General features: G+C 36.3%; 2 protein-coding genes across 4 annotated transcripts; one reads left to right on the forward strand and one right to left on the reverse strand.

Annotated features, from left to right (window-relative positions):
* Positions 1-301: 301 nt before the first annotated feature.
* On the reverse strand, positions 302-5,954 carry LOC135592341 (probable protein phosphatase 2C 33). Its single transcript, XM_065081740.1, has 5 exons — positions 5,063-5,954; positions 3,498-3,869; positions 3,221-3,338; positions 1,060-1,283; positions 302-902 (listed from the first exon to the last, which is right to left on the reverse strand). The coding sequence occupies exons 1-5, from the start codon at positions 5,288-5,290 to the stop codon at positions 522-524; spliced, it is 1,323 nt and encodes a 440-aa protein (XP_064937812.1). The 5' UTR covers positions 5,291-5,954; the 3' UTR covers positions 302-521.
* A 2,619-nt stretch (positions 5,955-8,573) lies between these two features.
* Positions 8,574-18,451, forward strand: LOC135592342 (short integuments 2, mitochondrial-like). Of its 3 annotated transcripts, XM_065081743.1 has the most exons (9): positions 8,732-9,258; positions 9,352-9,464; positions 9,961-10,065; positions 10,244-10,321; positions 12,212-12,353; positions 12,436-12,506; positions 13,906-14,002; positions 15,938-16,158; positions 17,853-18,451. In XM_065081743.1, exons 2-9 carry the CDS (start codon positions 9,462-9,464, stop codon positions 18,099-18,101), a joined length of 966 nt encoding a protein of 321 aa, XP_064937815.1. In that variant the 5' UTR covers positions 8,732-9,258; positions 9,352-9,461; the 3' UTR covers positions 18,102-18,451. The 3 variants fall into 3 exon arrangements, with proteins under 3 accessions (XP_064937814.1, XP_064937813.1, XP_064937815.1); XM_065081742.1 differs by lacking the exon at positions 9,352-9,464 and having other exon boundaries at positions 8,574-8,854; XM_065081741.1 differs by lacking the exon at positions 9,352-9,464 and having other exon boundaries at positions 8,579-8,869.
* Positions 18,452-18,853: the final 402 nt, after the last annotated feature.

An 18,853-nucleotide genomic window follows, 5' to 3' on the forward strand; every position in this document is an offset into this window, starting at 1 on the left:
TGCTAAAATTTTCCAAGTTAATGCAGCGAAGGGATTGTATTGTAGGCTGTGCAGTCTTTACACCTGAAATCTATAACATGATATGCTTCTGTTCTAGTGATCAATTCTTTTCTTTGCCTACTTGAATCTTATCAACCGAATCTTCCATTTATTAACTTTTTAACATAACCCTCCCCTGATTGCAAATCCTCGAAGAGAATCAAGAGTTAGAATTCGACTAGGCAGGCCAAATTATGAAAAGAAAAAATAGCATTGATTATACACCAAGGAAACAACTGGCAATAATTGACATGAGAAGACATTAAAAAACACAGCAGATTGGAGGCTTTCAACTAATAGTATATACATGGATTACATTAACTCGTACTAAGTTGGGACTAAAAACAAATTTGCAGAGAGAGAATGAACATCTGTACACACTAATAAAACTGGTGCTGTTCTTCCCATGAAAACAATAGCTCGAGAATCTTTCTTACTCTTGGCGTTTGTTGGCTGCTTGTTCCCTGCAACAAAACATTACATTATGGTGATGTTGTTGTCGGATGGATATCCACTGGACTTCGATCCTGGCAATTGCCGTTGGGGCCTTCTCCTATCACATATTGTAGAGTTTCATTGCTAGAAAGTGTGCTAAGACAGGCCAATGATTTTGAACTGGTGGACTCTTGCTCGTAGCAGCCAGCATTGGTCGCATTTAATGATCTCGTTCGAATGGAGGAAATGTTAGATGCCTCGGCATTGAGAAAGAGGCATACTACAGCGCAGTCATCAATTCTGGATGTTGGGTATTTAAGCCTCCAGGCCTTGACTGCTGACTGGACGAGACAACTAGCAGCAGAGGACCGAGCTGGAGCAGAGGCCACAATGTCTACCACTTCTTTGTTGGATAGCACATCCCAGACCTGTTAGATTTAGATAGCAGAGTTAACAGTACCGTAAACAGAATCAAACATCTAAGGCTAAAGAGAAAATTGTTGGCTAACATTGTGATCAAGTTTGAGGTAACTAGCGAGATATAGGCAGCATAAAGATCAAAATAGAATTTTTTTCTCATCTCACCCCGTCCGAAGCCAAGATGATGAACTCGTCTCTATCTGTGACTCGCCTACACGAAATCTCAGGTACAGAAATCAAACCAAAATCCTTTAGACAAAAATCTCCAAAAGCTCGTGTCATAGCCAAGCCCGGAGAGTCACCATTAGGCAGCCAAACACGTAACACATCAGGCTCAGTCCTAAGAGCAAAAACTCTGCCACTACACTGCCTTATTCTTTCTGCTTCACCTGTTGTGATTCAAGTTCATCATTAAATGTCTAAGGAATAAATGAATAATCTATAGTCCACAAGAAAATAGATAAAGCACTCTTCAGGGAGCTTGCGTGCTTAAAAAGTAATTTTAAAACCTCAACGTATGTCATTAAAATGAAGTTTTAATTACTCCAATATTAAGTTAAAGCAATAAACAAAAGCTGCGTGATGGTTTTTAAAGAAGATGAGATTGAAAATATTGAAAAACAGATTTAGAAAGAACCATGGGGAAGAAAACACAACCAAGTAAGAGATCTTAGACCCAACATTCCACATTGTGGGAACTGGGAAGTACTGTTATACTTTGACATTTTGTATGATTTGCACAAACTACTGATTTCTAGAGAGTCCTCAAGCCATTTTGCTAGCTTTTCTGGTACCCCAAGGAAATGTCTGAAAAGACAGATTATATTCTTCGGATTACCAAATAAACTGTGAAATGAAAACTGACTTGAGCAACCACAAACAATGTATCAGTTGAGATATCTTAGTGTTCAGCTAAAAAGAGATCCCATTTGTCAGGAAAAGATCTGGTTTAGCAGAATTAAAAGATGACATTGGTTCTGTTTCGGTTTTGCTTTGCTTCATTTGACCTCAGTGATCTCAGCTTATAATGAGGCCAGGAGCTTCATTGAAGTCCTTATACTAACTTCAAATGTCAAATATGAAGTGAACATAATAACATGAGAAATGTCGTAGATCAAAAGTTTATCATGAACCCATGCATCCTTTTACTTCTCAATATATGCAAACAAAAAGAGTTGCAAAAGGATATGTGAATACATAATGCCTTACACTATAATTTTTTTAAGTCTATAAATTCAAAGGATAAACTCGCAATTGTAGACCTCTTTGAGATGTTGCACGAATCTTTTTGAGTTGTGAAAATTAGAATCGACAGAATCATGGAAGTATATGATGACGTTTCAGCTTGGAGCTAGTAAATCTGTACCCTCTAAGAGAATTAGAAAATACAGAGAAACTTCCTCATCTGTCTGTCTTAGTTATCTTAAGCTTAAATTTCACATCCGATCTGTACCCACAGAACTGCTTTTGATCAAATCTCTAGTTGACATAGTCAAGGATAAGCATGGTGAATTTTCATAAGAATCCCCTTGAAGATATCACTTTCTCATTAATAGATCTTCCATGCTCTTCATATAGCCTGATCCCTATCATGAATCTATGTTTATCTTCCATGCTCCCCGATGGTTCCAACTCTAACTAATAACCGTTAATCACCGAGGCTCTTCATACAGTCTCATGCATTACAATTACTTGCCACAAATTATTCACCCACTCGTACAGTTTGGAAACAATTAAGAGGAAAGAGTTGGACGTTATTTGGAAGATTCTTGCATCGATGATGAATGGGTTGACAGAGGGACTAATATGTTGAAAACCAGAATGCTTTTAAAATGTATTACATAAAATTCTCTCTTACCAGATCATTATCTAATATAGTAGTAAGCTAGGAGACTAGGATAAGTTCTTCAGACATTTATAAAATGTGATGATGATTTCTTTCCAATCAATCTACCTTAATAATAGCAGGACAAAAATTCTTACAAGGAGATAAGAAAGTCTAGAATCCACAGTTCTAACAGAAATCCTCAATGAAGACCCAGAAGTCCTGAAACAAGAAGAAAAACTGCTGTGTGGTAGGCCATCTGTAGGACTATTTAGCAGTACCACCACATAGGACAGTCAGACATAGAAGTAATAGATGTTTGAAATCTTATCCACATAGTTAAGATGCTAACTGCCTAAATAAAAAGCACCTGCTTATTTGCAAAGAGAGAGTGAATCTCATACACGATTGCAATCGACATATTTAACACGACACTAAAAAATGGATGCCTATGTTTATATCTAATCAAAAGCTTGAAGAAGAAGGAATGAAAGTAATTACTTGGAAGATTTGGTTTTAGGTCCACAGTCAACTGCACCGCGGTCAATGAATTGTTTTTATCTCTAGTACCAAGAACAGCTCTCGAGTCTCCAACATGTCCGATAACAAGTTCTTGACCCTGCAGAGGTAGAACATTCAGACAATAGCAGGCCATTAGTCTCAGACTTGTCCGCATGGTTCCATGTAAAATCCAGCATTAGTCTTAAACCTTCAAGTGTTTGCTTCAAACTTCAAAGAATATATGAACACTATAAGATGTTAATGAGTAATGTTTAACCTGCTTGATCAAAGTTACTGCTGTCGACCCACTGGAAAAGCAATCAAAACCAGGTTTCTGTTTCAGCTCTTTATCCATGTTTCTAAAAGCCTTCAGCAATGAATCTTTTAGCATCTTGAGGTTCTGAGAGTGCTCGTCTTTTTCTTCAAACTTGGTGGAATCTCTAATCTCCTCTTTGGGAGATGCAGTTGAATGTTCTGAAGCAGAGTTTCCTGGACTACTTGCGCTGAATTCTCTAGATTCCCCACATTTCCAATCGTCGGTTAGCTTTAGAGGGAGAACATCTCTGACTCTCTTTGCAACCATATGGCCAAGTGGACCATGGCCATCAAAAACTCCACAAAAAACAGTATCATTTCTAGAACCAAAATTCTGAACATGGAAGATAAAAAATTTCTCAGAATTGTTAGACATGCCAATGGATAGTAGACCCTAGAAAGAAGACAATGCAGAAAGACCAGATATGGGAAGTGATAAGGTAATTTTCATGTTTAATATGCACTAATAAGTTCCCAGAAATATGGTGTGGTAGACATAAATATGAATTGACCATTGCTCAAATATTTTGGTAGGTTCTTGATATTCCAAAAAGTACATTAGATATTAAAGACTTGATTATGTGAACACTTGTGCCAATAATTGGAGCATGAATATTAAGCAAGCATAATAGGAGGTTACATTAAGAAAATTGGAGATCTTAGATAGGAGCTCTTCTATTCAAATGCAAAGCTTTCGTCGAAGTCGTTTCTAAAAAACTCAAGATTAGAAGAATTTTAGACTACTGACTTTGAGAATGATAAATTTAGACCATTAATAAGACTAATCAGACGGTTCATAGCAGTATGACATGTAGAATCAATGCAAATATGAAAGAGAAAGTAAAATGAGTAATTATAAGTTTATAACAATCAGGGTGTCAGTTGTATGCTTAAAATAATCGATGCAATACATCATGAAAGCATCGACGCAAAGCAAAATATGTTGTCTATTAACATCAAACAGAAGAGCATCCTCATGAAAGTAGAAACTCCAAGTTTGCTAATTAGAAAAATCAACAAGATAATCTATTACCAATCTAAGAGTATCAGCAAAAGACTCAAATGTTCCAGAAGAACGTTAAGAATGAAAGTAATGTGAAACTAAGAACCAAATAAAAGATCCACAGATCAATTGATAAGAAGTATGAAGTAAGATTTGCTGCAATGCAGCATAATAGTATGTAAGCAGAAGTAAAAGGTTATTCCTAACATCGAAGATAAATCTGCAGCTAACAACTTAAAGCCAAAAAAACCATTTGAGCAGAAGTAAAAGGTGGTGTCATGTTGAGCGAAAGGACCAACAAGATGCCAACCTACTATCAATCTTGAAATACTTTGTTCTGCAGGCTAAAGTAAGACGGTGTCATATGAGCAGAAGTAAAAGGTCATCCCAAACATCGACACAAATACTCCATCCCGACAAAGCATTCGAATGAAACGTGCAACAAGACGCCAATCTACCATCAACCATTAAATATCTTGTTCTACAGGCTAAATTAAGATGGTGAGAGAAGCATCAAATATCACCTCCCAAACGATCATGGCGTCCTGATTGATGCCCTTCTTCCCCTGCTGGGTGAAGAGCGAAGCGCAGTCGGTGGCCCCGTTCAAGAACAACCTCCCGGAGATCCTATGGAGCTGCTCCTCACTCCCGGAGGATCTCCGCAGCCTCCTCGACCCGGGCCATTTCGGCGACGTTGGCGATGAGACGGACGACGGGGTACTGCACCCGCCAGTCGATAGGCACGAACCCATGCGCAGGGTCTTCACGAAAGCTCAGCACGCACTCCAGGCCGCCTGCACAGCGGAACCCGATCGATGTCTTCTTCGCTATCTCCTCCGCAATTCCACGAACGGATGGTAAGCACGCAGCCGAGTCCAGTCCAACTTATGTAGAAACGCGACGGATGAAGGCCGCCAGAATTCAAATGGTCGTCGACGCAAAAGATAAGATTCATTTCCCTTCCTCGCTCATAGAAATCATCGACGACATGCACGAGCAGATCCAGATGTCCCGCGAACAGCTCAGCAAAAGCAAGGGGGGGGGGACAGGGAAGGTTTTCATGTCCGGATTAGGATGCCGCGAACAAAAGGGGAAACTAAATCTTCCGGGGAGTCCAACCCGGGTGGCAAGAGATCGCAACAACATCAACAAGAACACGAGAAACCAACGGATCGAGCTTGGCGACTTGGTATCGTCGTCTTAATAAGGTTCGCCGTTCGATCGAGTACACCACGTTCCACCATATATAGGTATCGTTCGTTCGATGCGCATGCTGAGGCATCCCGTGGGATTCTACCTACGGACATCGATCGCATCGTGGGTTTGGATGAGATTCGATTGTATCTTATACTCGAATCGTAATCTAGTATGGATCTTATTTATAGATTCCGGTGAATCCATGTTACTAAAAGTCAGTGTATGGCTTGTGGTTTCGTGGCTGCGCTAGAAAACCGAAGCAAAGCATAAATGTGAAGTGCATTCAAACATGTCCAAATCAGGTTCTAACTATCGATATAGTAAATTATTGTAATCATTTAGTCCCATATTAATTGAGAAGTACGGGAATAAGGATTCCTGTCAGGTTTTTTTTATTTTAAAGACTGATAAGATTATTTAGTTTCACATTATTTAAAATTATATAAATATTAGATGATTTTAAAATAAAATATATTTTTAATATTATATTAAAAATATTTTTTTGGATAATGAATAAAAAATAAAGAATATCTCAATCTAATATGTGGACGGTCCATTTCTTAGGTTTTGTTCGATCCAATCTTACAACACAGATTCAATGTGTTGTTAGGAAGAGAAGACGTAAAAAAAGAGGAGATAAAAGTGGAAGCATAGATATGTATGTATTGTTAGATCAACGTGTGATAATAAATACCATAATATAACAATGAACAAATTTTCAGCACATAATTGCTTAGCAAATGGGAGATTTTACAAGATATATATTTCTTTTAATGGGTCAAACACAAAAGAGAAATCTATATTCAAGTAGATGTACATTAAATGATCTTCCAATTCATTGAACTTGTAGATATCTATACTACTAACATCAATCCTGATTGATCTGAATTGAATGCTTCTGGAAACATGCCATGATAGCATGCTTAGATGTAATAAATGACTAAATGTCATTTGATGATCCTGTAGCCACTTATCTTCTCATCCATACAACTCTTGTTGAAACTGATGAATGACCACTTGTAGTTGCTTATCATGTAAGCTAATAGTCATATGTTTTGCCCAAAAAGTTCAGTACAAAACACATTCAAGTAGATGTAAAATTAAATGAGTTTCCAATTCACTGAACTTACAGATATCTTTACTAGTAACAGCAATCCTGCTTGATTTGAATGAATCAGTAGCAATGCATGATCAAATTATGATCATATGCAAAGAATCAGAAAATGTCATTTTATGATGATCATAATATATTATCAAAATATTAAGAGAATCATGATAATTTTATCTTGATTTATTTTAGATCCATACATATATACATGACATATAAGACAAATGGCAGTATTTAATATGGGATCTGCTTCATCCCAATTCTTTTCTGCACATCTTAGTCTAATAATATTTCTCATTACAATACCCTCGAAGTGAATTTTGTTGATTCTGGTCATTTAAAGAGTTCCAATGTTGCCATATGTAGCTGTCATAAAAGCTTATTAATACATTCAATAATGCATGAAAAACTGCAATAATATAGATTGAAGGATTATTGCAGATCATTTATCATCAATCTACAAAAGGCATATACTTAATTATCTTTTTGTCACATCCAATAAACTCCTGATTCATTATCAACTATTATTTGGCTCCTTAATTTTTGAATTCAAGCTCAGAGGAATGGATATAAAATTTTAAAATTTATTAATACCAATTAAAATTTTTACCATTTGCATAAAAAGCTTTTGTTTTTGGATTTTTTTTTAAATATGCCTCTAGTTTTTAGTTTTCCTTATATGGTATCTCTTTTTTCTATAATATCTTAAATATCCCTCGTCGTCACAATTGTTTTCCAAGAGTAATTTAGTTTGTGTTATTTAAATAAATTTTATTAATTTATAGGTATATTGAATAAGTTCTCATGTGACAACATTTACTCAACACTAAGAAAAAAGAAACAAATTTAGAAAAAGTGGAAGAAATCAAATTATTGATTAAAATATTATAAATCTTGATTAGATATCTTAAGTATTCATCTTTAGAAAGAATAATATCATGAGGAAAAGAAGGTTATTCCTTAAATCAAATCAAGAAAATTATCTTATTCGAAGAAAAAAATATATCCTATATTTATTTGATGTGATTGTATTTTTATTTCTATATATTTCATTGATCCATGTGGATAATGGATCAATGAGAGATGAATTAATGTTGAGTGGTGTGAGATTATATTTATTTTGATGGAATAATTTTATTATCCACATGCGAGATATGCAAAAGGTCTGAGTTATTTTTTTTATTATCTTTTTTGTTATTATCTTTTTTTTACTCTCCACCTCTCTGTCATAAAAAATAAGTAAATTCAACGTTACTCATCCAATATCATAGATTCTTAGCATCAATTACTCATCCAATATCATAGATTCTTAGTCATGACTCTCATCTCTTTATAATTGTTCATAATATAAAAAACCTTATCCTTACTTCTACCCTCCTCGCATCCATTTTGTCGTCTCTCCCATTGTTAATCGTCATCCCATCTCTCTCTCCTTTGTATTTTCTCCTATTTTTATGCTTATTTTTCTCATCCCAAACCTCACTAATATGTGGAGATCTGATAGGGCGGAGAAAACAAACTTCGAATAATAACAAAAGAACATCTCAAATGTATTAGAGAAAAAAAAAATCATATGATAAATAAGAAAACTGAAAATTGAGGTATCTTTCAGAAAAAAAAAAGAGAAGTATTTTTCAGGAAATCAATCGCCCCTCAATTTTCATTGTCTTTAAGACGATGGGCTATCGACCATGGCCCAGTTCCTCTGAGCCCGAGCTCTTCCCAGGCTGCCCTTCCTCAGCGGCAGTCCCGCGGTGTAGCGCGTTCGGTCCAAGTAGCCACACGACCGAACAGAAAGGAGGCGCCGTCCGAGCACGCTCCGGCGGTGTAGGCAGGGGAGGGGAGGAGGGGTGTAGCGGCGAAGATGGGTGGGCGGGCGCAGATGGGCAAACGCATCGCGGAGATGGGGTTCAACCCCGGTGGTGGTGTCATCAACTGGTTCCCCGGGCACATGGCTGCCGCCACTCGGGCTATCCGTGATCGTCTCAGGCTCGCCGACCTCGTCATCGAAGTACGCGATGCCCGCGTGAGACACCACTCTCTTGCACCACTTTTCTCTCCTTCCCCGCCACCCAAACAACTTTAGTACCTCTTGCTGCCCTAACAATCCTAAGCGACGCCTCCTTGCTTCGACCATCGTTCTCCTGAACTTGTATAGTCTTTTAGTTTGTTAATGGGGACGTTCTGGGAATGAAAACACAAGTGGTAAGTTGTCTACCATTTGTTCGATGAAAAGACTTTGAGGGGCACTGAAGTCGCAACCTAAACACCTCTTTCTTAAGCATCATAGAAAACCTGATACTTCTAAATGGCTATCTACTTGTAAATGAAATGACAGACAAGTGCTCTTTTGTGAGTTGATCCAGTTGCTGCCTTCACTTGAGCAAGCACACTATAGGTCACACTCTTCTTTCGGTAATGACAATTTTTACATTGACACTCTTTGTTGGTTAAACTCTATCTGCATAATTATATCACTCGGTTGTGTTATGCTTCTTTTCTTTTCAGCAACTGCTTTAACTGATTCTAGCCACCAAAGTAATAAAAATTGTTGACGTCTCAGTACATGCTGTTTTCTGTTTGGTCGTTGGAGCTTAATTTTAGGCTGTAAGAGGAGCATGGTAAGCTAATTCTTGTAGTATGAGGTGTACCTAATGTAGTTTAATGTTTGGTTTCCATCATCTATAATCGTACATCTTATTTCAGATATTAATGACCATGTCAGCTTGTTAATTTTTGATGCTCAACTCCAGCTGTGCTTCTTCTTCTTCTTGTCTTCACAAAAATCATGACATTCTTCTCTTCTTTTTTCTTTTGGCATTTCAAATTTACTTCTAGTTCTGCCTCATTTGACATCAGTGTGCTGCTTTGAGACAAAAGATTTAGGTAGCGTTTGACAAAATTTATTTTACTTTGATTTGTTTTTCTCAGTTATGTAAAATTATGCTTTTCTTTTTGAGAATCATGTTATATTATAGTTGCCTAAAAAATTATTCAAAATTTGACCATTTCACATTATTACTTGGGCTCATATATTAATTTCTGATAGTTATAATCTCTTATATGCAATTAATTATAAGCAGTCAACTGAAGCCCATATTCTATTCCTATCTGCAGATTCCATTATCATCCGCTAATGAGGATCTCCAGAGTCTGCTTTCCTGTAAGAGGCGTATAATTGCCCTAAATAAGAAAGATATGGCAAATCCGAACATAATGCATGTAAGTGGTTTCTAAAGTATTTATCATCTTCACTTGTATGACAACATCATAGAAAGGTCTCCTAGTATGAATGCCCATCTATATGTTCTCTTGAAATCCATTACCTTTTGAATTCATATGTTGTATTTCCTTTTATCTTGTACTGTTCAGTAAAATAAACTTTTCTTCTGATTTACAGCGATGGGTACAGCATTTTGAGTCATGCAAGCAAGACTGTCTGTCAATGAATGCTCACCTCAAAAGTTCTGTAAGCCAGGTTTGTCTGCTCCATCAAATATGTTAAACATACTATTTGGTTCCTCCAACTATAATTCTCAATTGACATTGTACAAATTATTCAAATAAGTTGGGGAATATTTTTATTTAAATGGTTCCACTTTTTCTGATTTTTATGTTCATTATTTCTATTGTCTTTTTTTCCCTAAAGTACCATGTGACATTTTAGATGATGTTGAAGATGAAAAACATTTAATTATAGTGCCAACTATATGCTGGAACCTACTAAAAGCAGTTAAATATAATGTCAACTCTATACTGTATCCTCTTTGAAAAGTGTCCAAATCTCAGTCTTGTGCCCCCATCTAGTTGACTTAATACTTTGGGATTTTGGTGAAGGAAAATCTGGATTCCTGCACAGCTGCATGCACTCCATTCCTGCTATAAGTTAAACAGTGACATTACAACTGGATATAATTGATGCTTTAAGGGGTTAACGGAAGCCAAGTTGACTTTTTTCCATACTACTTCAAAATTTCAAATGATGTGCATATGCATGTATAATTGCAAAAATTGTTTAACAAATTGGAACTATGTAATTCCTTTTTAATGTTGAGAGTTCTTTATTTTTCTATAAAGGTAATTGAATACATTCATTTTCACTTATTATTAAGAATCATAAGTTGTTTTATTCATTAGTCATGGACTTGTTGACCTTGATTCTATCATCCCTAATCTTAAGACCAAATACCTTTTGATAAGTCAATATTTTGTTGTCATTGGTGCGAGCATGAAGGCTTGCGAGAAATTGTTCGTTTTGGGTGAGCTCAGACAGTTTTGCCCTTTTGGCTCACCCAAAACGGATAATTCCTCGTGAGCCTTCGTACTCGCACGAATGATGACAAGATGTTGATTTATCAGAATGGTGTTAGAAGAAGGGTGATGAACTCTCGGCTCCCCTACGGGGGCGGGGGGTGGGCCACATCGGTTGAGAAGTAGGGGAACCAAGAACTTATAAGCCTCTAACATCACCCTTACCCTCAGAGACGCTTTTTGGGGCTCACCCCGAAAGGGCAAAACCGTACGAGCTCATCCAAAGCAGACAATTCCTCGCAAGCCTTCATGCTCGCACCATTCTATCATTTTGGACCTTTTATTTTTGCTTTTGTCTTGAGCACTAGTTGAAGTTGATGTGCAAAACAATGAACACAGATAGCAGAATTGTGTTACTTCATATTGAGACCATTAAATTTACTTTGTGTGTTACTTGCTCCATCATAACCTTGTCCTTCTATCCTCTTTAAATATTCACGAATGCTTGTAAATGGTAATGCTGCTGAATCAGAGACATGAACAAGACCGATGCAATGTTTAAAACATTGGTTTAAAACATGAACAAGATGGCTTATTTGGTTTAAAACACTTTGTAACTCATGAATATATAAAGTTGGTGAATGAATTTGATGTTTTACTCCATCAGACCTGGGAATTGTTATTCATTGCATTTCTTTATTTCTGTCAAACATGATAATACTTGTGTGGAAGCCACTCAAGATAATTCCAATACTCGTTGGAGATGAATGGACATGTTCTAACAATTGTGACTGTACTTTTTTTTTTTTCTAGTTATTGTTTCATTTTAAGTAACTAAGCTCACTGGCCCCCAGTGCATCGGCTGCTGTGTAATAGGTATACAACTTCAAACTTTTAACTTGAGCTTATTACTGGTGTTGCCACAAAATCTTTAGCTAACTGGTGATAGAATTGTTGTATATTTTAATTGCTTGAATCTTTTTATCTTCAACATGTCTATAAGCTAAATTAAAATGTTCTTTTCATTCCAAGTTTTATTATTTCCATAAGACTTTCTTAATTGTTTCAATATGATTATTGGCTTTTTAAGCTGAATTAAATTTTCTATGATTAAAAGCTTCTAGCACTTGTGGAGTTGAAATTGAAGGAAGTCATTTCTAGAGAACCTACACTTCTTGTTATGGTTGTTGGTGTCCCAAATGTTGGCAAATCATCTCTTATCAATTCTATCCATCAGATTGCAAATTCTCGTTTTCCAGGTGAGATATGCAGTTTCCTTTAATAATATTATTATCTTTTCTTCCAATGAGGTACTTAGGTTTCTATTGGCACTCTTTGTAGTGCAGGAGAAGATCAAGTGTGCTACGGTGGGACCATTGCCAGGTGTGACACAGGACATTGCAGGATACAAGGTCTTGATATTTTCAGTTTTATCCTAACATGTTTAATATTAGTACATGCTGTCTCCTCAACTTTCTTTTGTACATATTGTTTCAATTTTTGTTATTCATCATGCTAAGGTATGGTTATGGGCATGTTTTAAGGGCATGTTTTTTATCATATGATGACGCTGTAAAAATGTGAAGGTGATTAGTCTTGACTTTCTACCCTTCCTACTTGACAGACTGGTACACAAAAGCACTTGATATGAACAGTTCCTTGGAAAGGAGCAATAGTTTTTTTATTTTTCCCATCTACCACAATATGGTTGAACATGATGCTGTTAGAAGTGTTGATGACCTAGGACACCTCCATATGACCTCCAGTATGCATGAAAATAGAAGTGAAATGAAATAACCTAATCTCAAGTTGTAAGATTCGTTCACTAGGGTTGGTGACCTTGACTAGTTAAGGGTCTTGGTAGATGTTCCTTACCATGTAGACCAATTGAATCATGAAGCAGTTAGTGACCATTTGTTTCAGGGTTATTGGTGCCGTTAAAATAAGCAAAATATTACCAGTAAACTTTTATATAATAGTGAACCAATTTAAGTATTATCCAACAAGTAAGAACTGCTACAAGATAAGATTCTAATACAACCACTTTATCTATATTCTGCCTTCTAATGGAATATGTTGCACTTGCACTTACCATGTATTTTTTTTAAACCACATAAGTGGCACTGGGCCCTCACATGAAGGCAATACATATGAGCAGAGTGTGGCTGCATAATGGCACAACGTATTGTCTGCATATGCATGTTGGTGCAGTCTAGAGGATAAATTTTCTGGACTGGTGTTCTTGTATAATATAATTTCTTTGTACCTTGACAAACTTTATTTCTAAAGTTGCTAGCATGACTTGAGTTATATGCATTAGGCACTTCATGTCAGGACCACACCATGGTTTCCAAGTATTACAGTTTTTAATTATTTATGCTGCTCTCCTGCTTTGCCATTCACAATGTTGCAGATTTTGTTTATAAACTTATGTGGTCATACGTGATTTGGGAAATGACTGCCATGTATTTCTTATATTAGCACTTTATTATCAGATTAATGTGTATCTGCTAAGTAAGCAAAATCTATTTCATATTTCCTAAATTGTCCTTTTGTGATTTGATTTATGCACCATTCTCTTTTTAATATTGTAATCTTGCTTTACTGTTTTGGATTTTCTGGATGCACAGTTCTAATTTATAATAGAAATAAACATATGGAAGTTGTAACAGTCAACTTCTGATGTTTGGTTGAAATGTTTCATCAGTGCATAGCAAGTTCTTTTGCTGATAAACTCTGTATTGGTAATTGGGAATCTATATGATTATGTTTCCAACAGCTTGTAATTGAACTTGATATAATGGTGGACAGATTGCAAATCGGCCTAGCATATATGTACTGGATACACCAGGTGTCCTTGTGCCTAGCATACCAGATATAGAGACGGGCCTAAAGCTTGCTTTAACAGGTACCCTTTTTTTTATGGTTGTAATTCTTCACCCTCAATTTGCTACTATTTGTAACATAGTCTTCACACCATGATAGAGGATAACAATGTTTGGCTAGTAATGTGCTTTAGAATGACATGCTATTCTGTTTATTCTTGAGTGGCAGAAAAAAAATGGAGTAATAGATTTTACATAGTAAACAAAAAGATTTAGAAAGAGGAAAATGAGCCACCTAATAAATAAGTTACAAGTCAAAGGTCGTTATACCCTTTATTCAATCTGTTGCACATAGTAAAACCTTGTAGCACAGATGAATAAGAAAGTCGAGAATTGACCTAAAATGAAGAATTTCTGGAATTGTGTTTCATATATCTGAACAATATCTTACATAATAATCTCTATTTTATGTGAATCAAAAAGGGTGATAAGTTAGGAAGGTTAGAAGTCACAAATTCAATTATAACTAAGAAAACATAAACTAATAATTGTCTTTTCCATCAGCTAGAACCAAAGAAAATTATGTTGCTCAATTCTAAATGGAGCAGACCCATGATGCAAATATACTTATCAATTAATTATTGCAAACAAGACTCATTGTTTTTTTTTGGAAAGAAACTAGCTCATCTATTAACTTCAAAAGTTGGGAACATTAACAAAAAAATGGGTTCCGGAATCAGCCCCCTAGACAACTGCTTTGTCACGTATACAACCCATACTAGCTAATTTGTGAGCTTCAGCACTAAAATTCCTACTAATATGGATAAATTAAAGGACATTAAGCTCATTACCCAGAAACAAAATGTTGGGCAATCCAGTTCTGTCCATTTAAAAAATTATATTATATGTTATAAATCCCAATCACTAGGTCTTGCTTGATCTCAACCACCATCTTCTCGCCACAGAATTCTTGCCCGATCGCTGCCGCCATCAGCTGCCAGCCATCCTCCTCTTCTTCCTTCCTCTTCCTCTTTCTCTTCCTCTTCCTTCTTCCTCCCCTCCTCTCCCTTTCCCAACAGAGTGTTGGTACGCACTGGCATACCAGCCCTTGGTACACCAGTTTTGGCTGTACCTACAGGTCTGGCTTGGGTCCAAGACAAGATAGCATTCCTTGGTCTCATCTATGTTTGGCGTGAACATCCTTTCATTATTATGCTTGATTGGACTCTCCGAGTTAACCAAAATAGTGAAGGTTATTCAGTTGGTTCAAAATCCAAATTGTGTTAGTTCCAATTTTAAAACTTATATCAGCAGATAATTAACCAGTAAATCTTTTGGCTGATTTGAGTAAGTATTATTGTGGCTTATTTTCTTATGATAAATAAAAATGGAATAATTGTAGTGAACAGTTTATGAGGAATAGGTGGGAGAGAAGTACATGGGCTGTAAGCTTCAAATGATTTCTTGTAGTAGTCAGGAGTCACCCTATGTTTAGATGACCTGAATTAGACAGGCTTCCGCTGCAAATAGGACTTAGAAATAATGGGACAAAGTAGATAATATTACCAATCAAGACTCTTTCAGACAAAAAAGTACCTCATAATCTTATGTATTAAATGACCTTGAGATTTTCCAATTTTAGACCCTACTGAATTGTAATTTTTTGGGCAATGTAAATTGTAATATATATACCTAAAACAGAATTTATCAACATTAATCTTGCTCAAAATTACTTTGAGATAATTATCTTAAAAAATTATCATTTTATCAATAATAGGGGTGAAAGTCCAGTGAAAATTCTGAAGTGCTACCTTTTTTCACTAGATCTGCTTACAGCTAAATGATATAAAACCATGACTTTGGGGCAGACTACTTTTATAATTTGAGATCATTTTTCACTGACAAATACATTAAGTAACTATTGGCTCGAGCACTCTGCTATAATACTTGCAAATATCTGACAGTTACATTGTATATTCTTGTCGTTCTGTTGTCTCGCTTATCTATTTTGTGTGCAGGGGCTGTCAAAGACTCAGTGGTTGGTGAAGAACGCATTGCTCAATATTTATTGGCAATTTTGAATAGTAGGAGAACACCTCTACATTGGGATCGCTTAGGTAATGAACGAATGCGGACAGCACCTGAGTTTGATGGAAGAAACAAGAATATTTTTGCTGACTCAATTCCAAAGAGGAGGAGGCAATTGAATGTGTCTGATTCTGATGCTTTGTACATTGAGGTATTAATTTTTACTAATTCCATGCTACTTTAGAATTGCATCATATTGACTTCTTACTAATAGGGATTTTATTTCTTCCATATAATAAACTAGGATTACCAAGTAATAGTTCCTAGTTACATCTACCTTTTTGTTCTAGACATTCTAGTTTTATCATTTTGCATATTTTGTGGATATTCTTTACACAAACATGTATTAACATACACATGTATATATCCTCAATCTAATTAGTTTATATTTAGCACAAAAAAATGATAAAACAGACATGATTGTGCACAAGGTTTTCAGTCTCCTAGCTTGTCCCCATGCCTATGACATGACAGCTGAGTCTCGGTGTATTGGGTTATCTGGTACAGGAACTATAGCAAGTAAGGTTCAAAAAATTCATTTTCATTTTCAACATTATTGCTCGAATTCTAAGAGTTGGGTTGATAAGATTGTTTTCATATTGTCAGTGTTTTGGTATGGAAAATTTGATGCTTAGTTTCAAATTCTCCTTGGACTCTTGGGATTAAACTTCTTTTTCCTGACTTAATAGTAAGATTATAGGGAGAAGAAAAAATGTCGTGCTGGCCGCTGGGTATATTGCTCTTGTCAGACCAGTATATACCAGTTGGTATCAGTATACCAACACGTGATACACTGGTATATATCGGTGATTTGAAGATGAAGGAGAAGAGGATGACAGTTGAGGAAGAGGAGGAAGGAGGAAAGAGAATAGAGGAAGAACAGGAGGCGGTGGAGGAAAGGGAAGGAAGAAGAAGAAGAAAGAAGAGGAAGCAATGGATGAAAAGGAGGAAGCATACTTGTGGTCGGCAGCACGCAATGGGCGGTAGGTTGGTAGGCGGCGACAACGAATGGTGGAGGGATGTATGCATCATCAGACAGCAGCGATGATTCCAATCTCACGAAACTGTGGTTGTCATGGATCACGAGCCCTAATTGAAGGAAAACGTCAAGTTTTTTGACTCTTTTAATGGGTTGGACCGGACCTCTCGACATATGGGTGGTCCACATACCGGTACATGCCCAGACCGGTATGTATCGCCCATCTCATACCAGTCCGAGCAAAATAGGATGCTGAAAAAGGAAAAACCGATATGATATACAGTGTGTCATGTCAGTAGGTCTCTAAAACTACAGTGCTGCATGCATATGATTTCTATGTCAGACGAAGTGTCGGATGAGTTTTAGAATGGAATTTTGACGTCACATCAATTTCTGCAGAAATGGGTATTAATTAATTTGAATTCAAATTCTGAGTTCATTTGATTTACATTAGTATGTTATTTAGCACATTAGTTTGTCAAGTCACCTTGTTCCTTGACCATATTTTTATCATTATCTCATGTTCATCTTTTGCAATCAGTTATGAAGACTTTGTGATGCTTCAGTGTCATTCATGGTCATGGTTTTAACTTTTAAGTCCTGGCCGGACCGATATGTACTGCTTGTCTATAATCGGCAACAATACACTAAGTTATAACTAGGTATTGGTTTTTTTATTAGTTTTTTCAGTGATGATGGACAGTATATGTTGGTATACTGTTCGATACATTCGTACTAATCCAATTGAGGACTGGTATGAGTTGTGAACCAAGATTTATTACCATGGTTGTGTTCAAAGTCCAGATTCCATACAGAAATGTCTTTTATATTGATGGAGATGATCTAATTCCTTTGGTTTGATGCAGGATCTTGTGAGAGAGGTCCAACGAACATTGTATCTCACATTCAAAGATTTCGAGGGCAATTTGGAGGAAGAGGGTGAACTAGAAAGTCTGATTGACGCTCAACTTACGGCACTCCGGAAATCATTTAGGATACCGTCTCATAGAGCATGTGATGAAGCTCGGACGATGGTCTCAAAGAAGTTACTAACCTTATTTAGGACAGGAAAACTGGGCCCATTCATACTCGACAACCTTCCAAATTCTTCATAATCCTTCCCTTGCAAACAACAGAATTGAAGTTTATGCGCTGTATATAACATGTTATTTGATGTGAGCCATCACATTCCTACTGTTAGGAAGGAAACAGGAAACCCCTAAAATGAAGTGGCAGTTAACCAGAAAAGCAATATGAGAAAAGAGGGAGAGTTGAGAATTCCCATCATATGACATAATTCACATTTTTTCTTTGTCTTTTAGCAATATTTGAATCTCCTGAAGAATCAGAAATTTTGACTTCTGGTATGCCAACTAGGATTACAAAATTTTGTACCACATTTGTACTAATGTTTTGTAACATTCAGACCTGATAAGGGGAAGTGAGACATGGCAGTCTTATGACATATCATCCTATGGATCAGATGTATACTCAGCCCGAGTGGATATGCTCATTTATCCCAACGGTTGTGTTCAACAGAAATGTTCGACGGCTATATCATTACAGATTCGTAATGTCGATAATTTTGCATAATTATCTCGGAACTTATCTTAACACACCATTACAAGGGCTGTCTTAACCTATTAGAGAGTAGTAGATTATTTATAATAGTAGCTTATTTTTCTTTCCTGAATTCTCTGGCTTTACTTTATCAGGTATATCCGGATTTAGATTTTGTAGAAACACTAGTCGAATTTCTTAGCATTGTACTTGTGGCAAGGTCGAATGTTAGATGCAGATTGGATGTAAATACTAATATGTCGGACAACTAAAATGTGGAGTAATAAGACCATATTAGAAGTAGATT

Source organism: Musa acuminata, chromosome BXJ1-9, assembly GCF_036884655.1.
Source record: "Musa acuminata AAA Group cultivar baxijiao chromosome BXJ1-9, Cavendish_Baxijiao_AAA, whole genome shotgun sequence".
NCBI classification, from domain to species: Eukaryota; Viridiplantae; Streptophyta; class Magnoliopsida; order Zingiberales; family Musaceae; genus Musa; species Musa acuminata.

Excerpts from the sequence above, each read along its gene's own strand:
- LOC135592341 (XM_065081740.1), bottom strand. The coding sequence starts at position 5,290 with ATGGGTTCGTGCCTATCGACTGGCGGGTGCAGTACCCCGTCGTCCGTC. Across the intron at positions 3,339-3,497 it reads CAGTAACTTTGATCAAGCAG|GGTCAAGAACTTGTTATCGG; the intron begins GTTAAACATTAC and ends CTACCTCTGCAG. Across the intron at positions 903-1,059 it reads TCATCTTGGCTTCGGACGGG|GTCTGGGATGTGCTATCCAA; the intron begins GTGAGATGAGAA and ends TAAATCTAACAG.
- LOC135592342 (XM_065081741.1), top strand. The coding sequence starts at position 8,708 with ATGGGTGGGCGGGCGCAGATGGGCAAACGCATCGCGGAGATGGGGTTC. Across the intron at positions 8,870-9,960 it reads TCGAAGTACGCGATGCCCGC|ATTCCATTATCATCCGCTAA; the intron begins GTGAGACACCAC and ends TCCTATCTGCAG. Across the intron at positions 12,507-13,905 it reads AGGACATTGCAGGATACAAG|ATTGCAAATCGGCCTAGCAT; the intron begins GTCTTGATATTT and ends AATGGTGGACAG.